This window comes from Gymnoscopelus microlampas (genome assembly GCF_963454915.1).
Source record: "Gymnoscopelus microlampas genome assembly, chromosome: 24".
In the NCBI taxonomy this organism is placed as follows: Eukaryota; Metazoa; Chordata; class Actinopteri; order Myctophiformes; family Myctophidae; genus Gymnoscopelus; species Gymnoscopelus microlampas.
Genome location: NC_139961.1, coordinates 33,170,182 through 33,185,089, shown reverse-complemented (window position 1 = coordinate 33,185,089; position 14,908 = coordinate 33,170,182). Strand labels below are relative to the sequence as shown.

Here is a 14,908-nt window from a genome sequence, read left to right as displayed (position 1 = left end):
TTCAAACAAGATTTCCAAGTTTTTCATGCAACACTAATGATTTTTGTGCTAACCTTCCAAGAAGAGAAAGACTCTAGTTTCCATTGGCTTGGAATACCCAGCAATGTTGTCATTAGCAGGCAAATGTCTGAACTATCCACTGCCCACCTCTGACACACAGAGCAAGTAGACAGAAACGGTACCATCTCATAATAGCATTAGTCAAGACCAATTATATGAAGATATGGTTGAAAATAGCTGACACGTTTCTTTAAGAACAATGGAGTCAGCTAAACAACATAAAGGGATTTTTCACAGGGGAAGCGACTGGCGCTAGAAATAAATATTCCAATGAGAGGCGAGTACTCAGGTAGGGTGACATTGGGCAATCTGACAGGCGTAGCGACAAGGGGGCGCAATCCCATGAAATTGTCACATTCGTGCTCGTCTCATACACACACGCCCACGTCAAGATTTGAATTGTGTTGAACTTTTTTGTGACGCGTAGAAACGCATCTATTCACATGAGGAGCACAGTGCTACCCTGTGGATCCAACACGGTGCAGTGTCTCTCCCGGTATGAGAAGCCTCAAACAGTGTCAGGTATGCCCGGAGGGACGGTGAATCCCCTTCATCAGCAAGGGGGGAGGTTGATGTCCCATTGCTCTGGGAGTTGAAGGGTTGTTCGTATAGGATCTCAGGTGTCAGCAGTGACCTGTACTGTCAAGTTGCAAAATGTACAAAATGTAGATGTGTACTGTCCCGAGAGGACAGGCCAACGTTAGCTACATGCTAATGCAGTGTTGTCGTACGAAGTTGTACACAATGCATATCACCGTGGTAGCATCTGCTGTTAATTTAAAAGCAGCTGTAAGTGGTATTTTATGGTTAAAACAAAATGTTTATTGTTAAAAGTGAAAGCTCTATTCATATTTGAATGCATGCATGTTTGTTCAGTAACAATAACAAACATGCATGGTGTCTGCCCAGGTCTTTAGTAAATAGGAAAAAAAACAGGCGGCTCACCAATTTCCTCCAATCAGGAGAGAAAACCCAACAAAGCTCATTTATCAGCTTGTGTTCCAGTTCCAATTTTTCGGCTCATTTGTTTTGTTTCTGAAAATGTATTTTCTGTTTACTAAAGAGCTGGAGAGATATGGGGAGACCCCTGTTACTGAACAAACACTATAGCAACGATTGCTATGGGAATATAGCACTTATTTGAACAACAACAGCAAAAAAACATTTCTCTTACAGCACATTTAACTACATTTGCACACTCACTGAGTTATAAATGGTTAAATTAACCATTTTACTTTTGTGCTATAAAAAAAAACATACACATTCCTACAGGGAATTGTTGCCGTATTGCACCAACATGATGTCAGTTTTCAGAGTGCTGTATTTGTCTGAGCTTTGTGTGAGACAGAAAACAAACCCCTTCCCTCTGTTTAGGAATCCCAAGCGATGAATATTTTTGCCGTAATTAGCTTTTTGATTATGATGTTGTGGTTGGCTCATGATTGTATACGAAGGAAATCTCTGGTTGTTTTGGTTTCCATGTATAATTAGCGCCATGGAGTGCACTCACACAGTGTTTATGTCCACGTTTAATATTGTAGAAAGTGTCTTTCATTGGGCTGTGTGCAATTTGTTTGCACTCTGTTGTACTGCATGTTATCTGTACGTAGCCTACTGTATATGTATGTACTATGTCATTGTGCTTTTAGCAGCAGATACTGTATGTGCCCATAACAAATTTCCCCTCGAGATAATCAAGTCTGTTAGTGCTTCTCCAACGTTTTAATTTCAAGGACCCCCATAACTCTTTACAGAGTTACAGACCTGCGTGGGTCCATTTGCAACCCCCTCGAGGAACCCTGAGGGTCCCTGGACCCCACTGCTCTATCCTATCCTATCCTAGTATGCCTAATAGACCACTGTCCATTCATAAAAGGCTGTCGTCCTGGAGTGGGCTAGGCTTCCCTCTCCAAGGTCAGCCTCCACGTGCACTGCACAAACACCCCAAGGCAGGATTATGTGCGCGTGAGCCCGTTTCCATTCACGATGTACGGCTCACGTGTAGGGCTGCAACTATTGATGATTTTATTAGCGATTATTCTATCGATTATCTTTTAATAAAAAAAATCTTAAAGCAATTAAGCCTTAATTTCATATGTTTGAATTTTATTTTCCAACCCCCCCCCCTTTATTATTTTATAGTATTATTTTGTATAATTGATTAGTTTGATTAACTTTTGCATAGGCCTGTCACAATTATGACATAAATGCCTAATCGCAATTATTTGGGATAATCGCAATATCTTTTGCATAATCGTCATTATTTATTATTTTCACTATTGAATAATTAAAAAATAATAAAACATCAAACTTATATAGCGCTTTTCATAGTACCAAAGTCGCTTTACAAAACAAATCAAAAGAAACAACTTTAATAGGAGAGAAATATTTAAATGGCTAAGAATTGAGCAAAGACAAAAACATTAAGCTAAAACTAAAATGCACTATTAATGTTTATTTTTAAGTATAGGCCTAAAGTAATTAAAGTATGTGTTATTTGTCATATCTGCCCTGTGCAACCTTTGTTTACGAAGGCTAAAACGCCAGTGTTCAATGCCAGAAACACAATAAAATCGTTAATCGCAATTATTTGAGTCACAATTAATCGTCAAGTGAAAGTTCCATATTGGTAACAGCCCTACCGTTGCACCAATTCTTACGTGTACAATCCACACGTCCACGTATCCCTGGCGATGCACGACGTGCTGCAGAGATCTGTGGTTCGCTAATAACACGGATGCCCAGTGAGACGGCGCACACACTCACACACCGCTCTAATGTGAGTTGCAAATAAAAGGCAAAAGAGAGGAAGAGGGAATGAATCCAACCTAGCACAATACCAGTATGGCAGCCAATTCCACTACATCATTACAGAGGTGGTGACTAGAATAACTGCCGGCAGCACTAGAGCTGTTGCCAAAAACCCATTCCAAATCTGAATCATTTACAAAATTGGAACTTATAAAAGTACTGTATAGGTGTAGAAAGACGGAGCCAAGCAGCAAATATATGGTATACTGTGTACATTTAGAGTTAGCGTATAGCAGATCCCCTTTGTTTGGTGCTGCGGAGCCAAACTGTAGCATACAAATAAGTTCAATTTAACGGAGGGCTCTAAACTCTTATTGAATGTGCTGAACAAATGTGTTGCATTCAATAAGTGTTGCGAGCCCTCCATTACAAAAAGGGTACACGCCTTGCTTGCACAGTACAGAACCACATCTGAATACTCGATTTTGTATTTTGCCTCAGGGTATAGACAAAAACATAATCATATACATTGTCAACAGACCATAACAAATATTTTTGAAATAACCACAAAGCGAAAATGTATGTATAATGATATACTGTATAAACAGATGCATCCTAGATAGATTGCTCACTGGAAAGGTGCACTGCAAAATGAACTTGTGCATAAATAAAGCATGTTCAATTTCATCTTGGGCAGGCAATAGTAAATGAAAAAATAATAAGAGTGTGCCCAAGTGGCAGTTTACAATGTCCCAGACATCTAATAACATACTGCATCATTTCTTTAGACTTAGCGAGAGGGATTATGGGGATACCTTCACTTCACAAGTACGCGAACGCCTTGCGCGGCCGGGCACAAGCGTGTGTCCCCAGTGAACATGCAGAACATACATGCGCCGGTGGAGTTAATAAACCCGCTTAGAGTTACATTTGAAACTGTAGCCTTCTATATTATGAAAGAGAAAGCAGAAGAGAGCACAAGTCAAAGGAGACGGCTTCATTCTGTCATGTCGTGCCTGCATTGCATTGCGATTTTCCAGTGACGGATTCCAGAACGTGTGAAATCGATCTTCAGTAGTAGCATGAAGCGTCCGTGTTCATATATTTCTATGTGGGCTGTGCTTCAGTTTCCTGAACTTTTCCACTCCTAGGACCTACAAACAGAAACCAATTAGGCCATAGAACCCTTCATCTGAGTTCAAACTATTTGGGAAGGTGTTTGTTGTTGTGATGATACGGTATGTATGACTTAAGCTCTTAAATCCTCTCGACTTAGTAAGCTGCACCTGAGTTGGCAGTGGCACTGTACTTTGCTCTCCGTCTACACCAAATCTCTCTAGCGTTGTGAGCTTGTAGATAGCTATTTTGGGCTATGTTCCCCCCAGAATTATGGATGGCGGGGTTCAACTGGGAAAAGATATTGTAAGGCATTTCTGGTTTCATTACAGTAGACACTGTGCTCTGGACAGAGACAGTGAAGGGTCAGGTTGAAATGTGGCACAGATCATGAGTCGGACTAAAACCCAAGACATTGAGATTACATTATGTGTAGCTGGCTGACCCAGCAGGGTGCCCTAGATATAGCACAAAATTACTCTGTACCGTACGCAGCAACATGATCGTCAGGGGAGTGGAACCTGGGAGCAAAATATTCAGTCTTATTCATTCTTCGACTGTGTGAAGAGCTGGCTAATAAAGTATACTGTATCTATTTGAAATATTCGTTACATATTTGTTTTCGCAGGGGCATCTACTGGCAGCTACTGCTACTCTTGACAATGGAGATGTGCTTATACTAATGGTGCATTGAATAGAGTTCAAATCTCCAGGCCTTTTGCCCTAATACCTCTCTCTGACTTCAGACAGCTCAGACTGAGTTGAATGTGTGCAGACACTAACCTCAGGGGTCTATACTTGGTTCTACCCTCCTTTTTTCCCCTCTACACCACATCTCTTCACAGAAATAGCCGATCTAGATCCTGGCGAATTACCGAATGTTTGCCTTTTATAACATGCCCAGAATAGGGACGCTAGGGTTCATGTGGTTAAGACTCTGAAAGAGTAGCGCAGCATGAGATTACCAGTTATACTTGGTCTCTACCAGTTGGGGTAATGTAGTGAGCTAAGCTACCCGAAATTACCCTCCAGATAAATGCAGCAAGCTAAGCTACAGAAACATAGTTTACTACATCTACACTATTTTTGTCCAACATTGAACCACTTAATTCCAAGTCAATTTCAATCTCAAACAGACAAATAGTCAGCCATATTCAGTTCAAATGTTTATCAAACAATAAGCTTTGCTCTCTGCTCTCACAACTCCAAAACAATTTGGCAAGCCCAAGGACTGGTACAGTCACCGTCATACTGATGTGCTTCTGTCCACTACACATACAGTACAGGTCCATAGCGGTGGCATCACTTTCTGACCCTTAAGGTCATTACACACCGGCGATTATGCGAATATACGCAAAATTCGGACTCGGTCCGAATAAATAAAAGACGCTTTTTCGCTCCGCGAAACTGATGTGGAAGCTTGCATTGACTTTATAAGGTTTAAAAAAACGTATTATTCGCATGAAAAAATCGCCCCCGGTGTGTAAGGACCTATAGCGGTTTCATTTCACAACACAGCAGAAAGCTCCGCTGCGCTTAGCCTGTGCAGACACTACCACACACCTCAATTAAAGAGCTTTGCTACTGAAAAGCTTTTTGATTCAGGGGAAACACACACACAATCGCAAGTTCAAGCATGAGCTTTCTACCACTGTCTGCTCCAGTCTATGAGCCAGGCAGAACTAAATAGCCTGATTTCAATTATGTTGTGGAAGACATGGTTCCTATATCAACAGTCGAGTCTGTTGTGTTTAGACTACTACTGTACTTTTCCTCATAGTGATAATAACTACAATGATACAGTAGATACAATTTTAAACTTGTCTTGTCTCACACTGTGCAAGGACATTGAGACTCTTTTTTTCTTTCTTTTTTTGGCGGGGGGGTTCATGTTTATAAACTAATTGGTGATGATATCATGTCAGCTTGCACCAGGCCAGCGAACTTCAACTTCTGCAATTGGCTAGCCCCGTGACATCCCATAAGCGAGATGGACAGGAGCATTGTATTTGGCTATTTGGTAGCAGGGTGCTTATCGCATAGCCTCCCTCAAATCACCATGTTCACACTTATGACATCTCTCACATAATCATAATCATCATCATCACAGGAGGTCCAAATAATAATGCCAGCGTGTTGTCATCACTGTACTGAGCAGTGCATTCACCTGCATTGTTCAGAAGCTGCCCACTATCAAACGAAGGACATGTGAACAAGGAGGTCTTGCTACAAATCAATAGGGATCCTGGTATCACTGCCACCCATGTTTCAGGGCGAGAGGAGCAGAGATCAATGCAGATGTGTGCGGTTGACAAGGATCAACATTAGCTAAGATTAGGGATTCAATTGGCATGGGTAGCAGCAATAGTAAACTACAGTATGGGCAGAGCCTTTTCAGTGTGTAATGTATACATATTATACACTACAGCACTAAAAGCAGAGTTTGATTAAGTCGCTGTGCTGTACAGTTACTCAAGAAAGTAATGTATTACTCAATGCTCTTTACTTTTTTCAAATGTTATAATATTATTACAAATATTATCCCCAATAGGTAGTTACGTCGTTAATCACAATTATTTGTGTGTCAAGTAAAATGTCATGATTGTGACAGCCCTACCTCTCAGTAGACCATCTGTATATCCCAACAAAGGTAGACCAATCTAACTAAACATTTCAGCTGATGCTGCTATACACCAATCACAGTCACCACAAAAGTAGACCAATCGCAACCAAGTATTAATATTACAACACACAGTTGTTCTATGTTATGGATATGCCTGGACTCGCGACACAAGAACACTGCATGAGAGCAGCACACAGCTACTGACCCTTCTTTCAGTCAGGTAGTTGCAAACATCCTGCACTATTTTAATAAGATAAACACAGCAGAAAAAGATGGGGAACCGACAGACTGGCATGGATTAATTACAATCCTTGCGGCCTCCTTTCCATTTCCTTGCATCTCCGTTCTTGTAATAATTATGCGTGCTCACCATAATGTTGCTCTGCGCTCCATTATGATTTGGATTGTGATCTAAGATCATGATAAATGGAACATGATACTGTGATATTGTCGCACCAAGCACCAAGTCCAACTCTGTCTGTTCTTCCCCGTTTTTACTTTTGTTAGGCTGCACCATGGGCAGCAATCATAAAGCTTGCAGCTTTGTAATGTGGTGGCTGCCTCTTGGTTTCACTGCAGGTGTCAAAAAAGTACCTTGATAATAATACATTGCTTAAACTGCTTAAGCGTAGTTATAACCAGCTACACATTTCTTAACGGTTACTAGTTTAGCGGTTAACCATTAACATTCCGGCACTATGCAATTTGTTTTACATTTTTTCATGTATGATTGGCCAGTTTGTGATGCCCAATGAAGAATCTGATACGGTTTCATGTCAATTCTGTGAATAAATACAAAATCCTGCTTTCTACCTTTTTAGGGGTATTTGTTCTTCTTCAGTTAAACAGATAAGACATTTCCTGCAATATATCGATCATCGCAGATATTGTGTATTGTGATATCATTGTTGTGGAGGGCCAAATATCTTCACTGTATCGTATCGTGAGTTACTCGTATCGTTCCACCCCCAAATTAAAACAGGGAAAGGATCTGTGTCATTTTAGATTTTTGCGTTGGCTATTCAAAAATAGCAGATATACAAGCTCACAGCGTGTCACTTAGTGCCGCGCTGCGAGCTATTCTATTTTTGAACATTTTTGAAAAATCTTGAAAGTTTTTGAATAATTTTGAATTACGAAAAAGTTAAAGAACTACTGATTTAGAATGCATTTGTAGTATCGGCCTCAGGTCTTGCTGGGTTAGTCTCTATTTAATTTTTTGTTCATTTTCAATATTTCAAAAGTGGGTCCTTGAAACTGTTTGAGGACTGGTTTAGGACGTCATGTTTACTCCTCTGTGACTCAGAGTGTAATATAAGTAGACCACTAAATATAATCACTAAGATGCTTTTGAGAAAGCTACATTCATGATGCCTTGGCTCAGTTTTGATTTTGAAACCTTTGCTACTGGTAAATAGCTTTTCATATGTATGCACATCTATCAGTGCCATTGGGGTTGGGTAGCGGTCACATCTGGCTCATGACGTGTGTCACATCATTCTCTGTTTCCTGCCAGTCAACATTTATATTGGACAGGAGAACAGGAAATTCTCCTGTCCAATATAAAGCAAATAAAGCTAATGTCCTATACTATATATAGAAACCATTTAGTCAACCAATTATCCTTAACCACTTAAACCCTATCATCCTTATTCTGGAGGGGAACATTTGCCAAAACACATAAATCTATGCTATTTTGGGGCTAATAGATTTGGTGTAGAGCCGTGGTTCTCAAAGTGGGGTCCAGGGACCCTCCAAATGGACCTTTAACAGGTCCGAACTCTTAGAGTTATGGGGGTCCTTGAAATTAGGTTTGAGGACCACTGGTGTAGAGGGAAAAAAGAGCAGAACAAGTATAGAGCCAACTCGGGTCAGGTTTACTAAGTATAGAGGGTTTAAGTGTTAAAGATGACTAGAATTTCTTGTCTTGAGTCAATAGATACTCCTGGTCGAATATTGCTCAGTCAAATTTGTACTTGAGTTCGGGAGTACTTGCTTTTAAAAGTAAGTACTCCAGAACTCAGGTAAGTATTAAAAAGTACCCATTACAAAGTGCATTTTCTTTTTTAATATTAATGCATTGCTGTATTCACATTTACACATTTTCCAGATACTCAGAAAAATGTACTTAAGTACAGTATCCAAGTAAATGTACAAAGTACTTCGTTACTGTCCACCACTGGTGACCTGGGTTCACTTGTCCTGGCCCGGGGCCAGCGATCATGTGTGAGGCAGGCTGAGTTCACAGAGCGCCAGAGGGATGGCTGGCCTGGGCCCCGGTATGGAGAAACAGCAATAATGTCCATGTTGAACGCGTGCTGTTTCACCTCAGGCTATAGGGAGATCAAAGCACCACCTGGGGACCACAAAGGTCTCTCCCGCACAACAAAGGCTACCCTCCATGTCAAACCTTGAGCGCGAAAATGTCAAAGACCTTTCTATCACTCTCTGGGGCAGCACACATATAGCCTAGGAATTGATATCGTGGACATTGTGATTATAGGTGTAGATGTGCTGTCCGGTCAGCTGCCAGTGTACCTCCTTGTTTTAGAGACCAACTTTATTTTTATTGTTGACATCTTTGTTCTGTGACTTGTTGGTTTTGTGTGTACTGTAGACTAGCCATAAATTATTTACAGATAACTACTTAAGCTGGGGCCAAAACACATGCATGCACATGTACAGTACACGCACACGCACACGCTACACACACACACACACACACAAACAAACACACGCACGCACGCACGCACGCACATGCACACACACACACACACACACACACACACACACACACACACACACACACACACACACACACACACACACACACACACACACACACACACACATTCCAACTTTTCCAGGCTTTCAAAAGGCAGGTAGCCATTATCTCAACAGGGAGTCAACGTTATCGTTTCGCTTCCGTTATCTCTGTAGTGCCGCTAGAGCACCATACAGGACTTGTCCAAACCTATAATCGAGAAGGTGATATGCTGTAGAAGGGTCGTTGTGGGGGAAATTAGCTGCTTGACTAAATGACTGTTTTCGCTCCAAATGCCAAGAGGCAGCCTACGAACATATGCATGTCTTGACCTGTTTGTGTTTGTGACTGTGTTTAACCATATGAACCCAAGCAGCCGTATTCTGGACTGAACACTTTGTAAAGATAGACGAGCAAGGCGACGCGTTGTGAAGCTAGCTCAGGATAAAACATACACACACACAAACAAAATGTGTCATCGTGAAGCCAGAATATGAGTGTGCAGATTAGATTTTTGATGAGTAAAGCGAAATCATTACACACCAAGTGTATGTTGAAGGGGCTTATTGTGTATTATGTGATATGTTAGATGTATGTATATTGTTTTGTTTATGTTTGCTTTGTGTTGCAAATGGTGCTACAGATGATACACAATACATTTCAGTATCAGGAGCAGCAGCTATACTCCTTTGTGTTGATGGAATATAAATTAAGCTTAAATATGTTGTGAAATGAAGCGATGCAGACAATGTAGCACATTCAATTTACTTCAGATGGTGAATTCCTCAATGCTGACTCTAAATCATAATCATTCTGTGACTGTAGTCAGACTTGGATCATTGTCTCTTTTTCACTGGCTTTCATTCACTCTCATATCACCATCTTCTATCTATGTAACATAATGAACATAAGCAATCTTTTCTTTTGCATGGACGAGAAGATTTGACAAACAAGATATAATGCAAACAGCAGAGAAAGATAGTACCATGTTAAAATACTGCTCCTCATGCAGTAATTATTTGGCAACGTCATACATTGTAATTGCTTTGGAATGTTGCATATGCAAAGTATGCTCATACAGACTGCAAAATTATGCATGTTGCCCACACAAGAATTTATGACTGGACTGTATAATTATCCCGGCAAACAATTATCACAGCCATACAACAACTATAATTCCATGTCAGTATACTAGCAACGAGTGTGCGTGTGTGTGTGTGTGTGTGTGTGTGTGTGTGTGTGTGTGTGTGTGTGTGTGTGTGTGTGTGTGTGTGTGTGTGTGTGTGTGTGTGTGTGTGTGTGTGTGTGTGTGTGTGTGTGTGTACAGTATGTGTGTGTGTGTGTGTGTGTGTGTGTGTGTGTGTGTGTGTGTGTGTGTGTGTGTGTGTGTGTGTGTGTGTGTGTGTGTGTGTGTGTGTGTGTGTGTGTGTGTGTGTGTGTGTGTGTGTGTGCGCGCGCACGCGTGTTAATGGTGATGTGACTTCTGCAGCCAAAGGATGAATATTTTAAAGGCCCAGGCCTTTGTCAGGGCCAAGCCACAGCAATGAAAGAAGAAAGTATAGCCGTTTGAGGTAAACGGTCAAAAGCGAAAGCCTTTCTGCATGTCGAAACGAAGGATATAGACATGGCAAATGGTCTCTGTGCCTTCTGTGCGTGTCATTATGTTCTATTCTGTATAAGAACGCAGATGGCCTATTTCGATTCATGTTCTGACACCTCCATGTATGACTGTTCTTCCCTGTAACTGGTTGGTGAATGGTCCCCATCTGGGATTGGCCAAGGCATCTGTGAATGGAGCTTGATTTCAGCACCACGGACAGCTCTAGGTCTAAACGCTTCCATAAAGACGTTCTCACTAACGAAATAAACTAGACAATAGAACGTTCTTTAGTGTAAGAATCCATTAATATGCCCCATGTTTATAACACAATTTGGAAACAAACTGAGATCATGCCACGATTATTAAATCACAAGGCTATTGTAGGTTGTCAGTTAACCCCTTAAGCCCAATTCAGAAATGTTCAATATAGCCAATCTACAAGTTCACAACGTGTCGCAGTGCTACTGACTGTGATCTTGTAGATCTGCTATTTTTGAAAACATTTGGGAATGTTCTATAATGACACGGTTGACCAGAGTCCCTCAGGGCTCTATACTAGTGTATTTTCCGTTATTGTTGGCAAAGCTGTCGTTGAAAACAGAAGATCGACAAGCTCACAACGAGCTTGTCGATCTGCTATTTTCAACAAAAGCCTTCCCCACAATAAGGATGCTGGGGTTGAAGTGGGTACGCATTACAAGACCTGTATGGTAGCATGATAGAAAAAGAACGGCTGTGCCTGCACTTTAATTCTTTGTCTGAAGTATAGCCCAATACTGCTGTAAGCATCTGGACAACAACGAGGCATGGCTGTGGAAGGCCTACACACAGGCTGTAATGAGCAAACACATGGGGGGAAAAAGAGCTTTCCAGCACATTAGGCAGGGAAAGCACCTCTCCACTTTAATGAAATGCACTCGACGTGAAGTGCTGCGGCCATGTCGAACACCTGCGACAAGGCACGCTGACGTATGAACGTGGCTCGAAAGTTGTATGCAATTACTGATAACAGCCTGGTGCTGCTTATTGTTCCTCCTCCTACACCGTGGGCATCATTAGGATTCTTATGCGTTCTGGGTGTAATTGGGTTATCGATAGCTATGCAGAGTGGACCTAGGGGCCTATACATTTTCATATAGCTATAGGCCTGTCAATGTCAAAGGATATACGGGACGCCCCGTCACCTATAGGCTACACAGTCGAGGGCTTTGAAAGCCAATAGCTGTCGCTTCCATGTCCACATCAGAATGGTTGCCAGAAGGCTCGCCCCAAAACACGCTCGCCCCCATTTTTTCCACGGACCGCTCGCCCCCAGCGGTTCTTGTATTCTTTGTATTTACTAAGGATAAGGTTAGAAATAAGTTTAGGGTTAGGCATAGTTTTACTGAAGGTAAGATTAAGAATAAGGTTAGGTTTAGGCATAGTTTTACTGAAGGTAAGATTAGGAATAAGTTTAGGTTTAGGCATAGTTTTACTGAGGTAACGTTTAGGAACAAGGTTAGGTTTAGTTAGGTATAGTTTACTGAGGTTACATTTAGGAATACGGTTAGGTTTAGGTATAGTTTACTGAGGTTACATTTAGAAATACGGTTAGGTTTAGGTATAGTTTACTGAGGTTACGTTTAGGAATACCAGGTGGCGACCGTTCAGAGGTTGCTGGATTTGCCCCGGGGCGACTGTGTTTTGGGGCGAGCGTTTTGGTATTCATTAGAATAGGCTCCTGCAGGGGCCTATAAGCACAATGTGGAGATGAATGAACATGAGGCCTCTCTGCCTGGAGCCTGGAGTCTCCTTGAATCTGTCATCCCGTCTCCATGGCGACAGGAGGAGGAAGAGCATCTATTCTGGCCCAAATCAACAGATGGAGAGAAGATCCCCCGGCTTTAAAAAAAAAGAAGAAAAAAAGAAAAAAAGCCATTTTATTCTTACCTTGCACTGCTCCATGCACGTCCTCACCGAATACGCGTCCGTCTCGTATTTCAGAGTCATGAGCTCAAAGTCCTCATATTTCTCCTGGGCGTGCGTGTCGTACCGCTGGTACGCCTGCACGCACAGGCTGCACCGGCTCATGTCGTCGCCCGTGTCGCCGCCGACCAGCACGTCCAGGCTGCAGTTCAGATTGTCCGGACTCGTCGAGCCGTTAAACAAATCCAGTAGCGAGTAGGAGTTACAAAAGGAAAGGTACAAATCACTCATATTTACAGTGGTCCGCGGCCCCTCGTCTCTGTCTCTGGAAAGGCCCTTGCACAAAGTGTCGGCGTCTCCAAAAGTAAAGCAGTCTTTAGATAAACTATCGTGGTGATGACAAGTTTCAAGTCGCCATAAATGTTTGGTAGAATTTCCTATAAAAATATCATTTCCTCTGAGGCTGCTGTGTGCTGAACGGGTTTGGGGGGGTGATGCTGGATGGATGCCCATGGTGTCGCTGGAGGAGGATGAGAACTTGTCGCGGTGGTGCTTGGCCTCGGCGCAGAACCACAGGTGATCAGAGAGGAGGATGGTGAGGAACAGGAGCGACGCCAAGGACAGTCGCCATCTCTGGGTCCTCTCCGAGTCGGTGAATGGCTTCTCGTTCTCGCGGGGTTCGAGCCAGATCTGGAAGCCGCCGTCGTCTTGCTGTTGCCAACACGTCCAAACAGCCCTGGTCATATTTTGGGGGGAAGGGGCTTCGCCGGCCGACTCCACCGCGGGGGCTCCTCTCCTGATGCCACAACGGTCATTGACGTGAGGAGGTCCACTTTGCGTTGTTCTCCTCTTAAACACCGGGCTGGGGGTTGTCCTGGCGTACCTCCGCGACGATCGGCGATTCCCATTAAATTAATGTGCCGGTGGAGAAATCATCATATGCCGCAAACCATCACGGGCCGCATCCTCCTCCATGGCTCTCCTCCGGTGCTGAAGATGCTATTCTTTAGCAACATAGTCTCGCCTCCTTGTAGCAGCACCTCCTCTATAGCCTCCTCTCTCTTCTTCAGCCCCGTGCAGCTGCTCCTCTGCGTATATTTCGCACACACACTCCACCACACTGTGCATTTACATTTTCCCCGGCTCCGGTCGCGCTGGTGGTGGGACGATGATCTGGGCCCGGACGTGTTTCTTCAACATGGCTGAGGTTTCGCACGGCAGATGGCCTGGGATGTGGTGTGTGTGTGTGTGTGTGTGTGTTTTTTTTTTTTTTTTTTTATGCCCACACTGTCATCATCATCCTGGCTGCTCCCGGATCAAGTTGCTGCCGACGCCATGTTCGTCGCCCGGAGACGCGCGGGTCTGTGCAGGAGCTTGTTGCGCCGTGCGCGCCGCGCAGCGTCAGCTGTATCGCCGTGACGGTAACCGGAAGTCTCGCCCCAAAACACGCTCGCCCCCAGCGGTTCTTGTATTCTTGTATTTGTTTTACTGAGGATAAGGTTAGAAATAGGTTTAGGGAGAGGCATAGTTTTACTGAGGTTAAGTTAAGGAATAAGCTAAGGTTAGGTTTTGGCACCGTTTTACTGAGGTTACCTTTAGGAATAAAGTTAGGTTCAGGCATATAGTTTACTGAGGTTACATTTAGGAATAAGGTTAGGTTTTAGGCATATAGTTTACTGAGGTTACATTTAGGAATAAGGTTAGGTTTTAGGCATATAGTTTACTGAGGTTACGTTTAGGAATAAGGTTAAGTTTTAGGCATATAGTTTACTGAGGTTACATTTAGGAATAAGGTAGGTTTTATGCATATAGTTTGAGGTTACGTTTAGGAATAAGGTTAGGTTTTAGGCATATAGTTTACTGAGGTTACGTTTAGGAATAAGGTTAGGTTTTAGGCATATAGTTTACTGAGGTTACGTTTAGGAATAGCAGGTGCATGCGATCGTTCCGAGATCGCCGGATTTGCCCCGGGGTGACTGTGTTTTGGGGCGAGCGTTTTGGTATTCCGGCTCACACACTGTGCGCGTCAGCCTCATGCACACGCGCGTGCGCGCGTGCACACACACACACACACACACACACACACACA

General features: G+C 42.8%; 1 protein-coding gene across 1 annotated transcript in view; it reads right to left on the bottom strand.

Moving 5' to 3' along the window:
• Nucleotides 1–13,563, bottom strand: part of LOC311040656 (NALCN channel auxiliary factor 1-like) — a gene marked incomplete at both ends in the record, with an annotated part of 41,587 nt that extends 28,024 nt beyond the window's left edge. Inside the window, one exon of the mRNA XM_084050985.1 lies at nucleotides 12,844–13,563. Within this exon, the coding sequence (XP_083907111.1) occupies nucleotides 12,844–13,563 (720 nt within the window). The remainder of the gene's footprint in view (nucleotides 1–12,843) is intronic.
• Nucleotides 13,564–14,908: the final 1,345 nt, after the last annotated feature.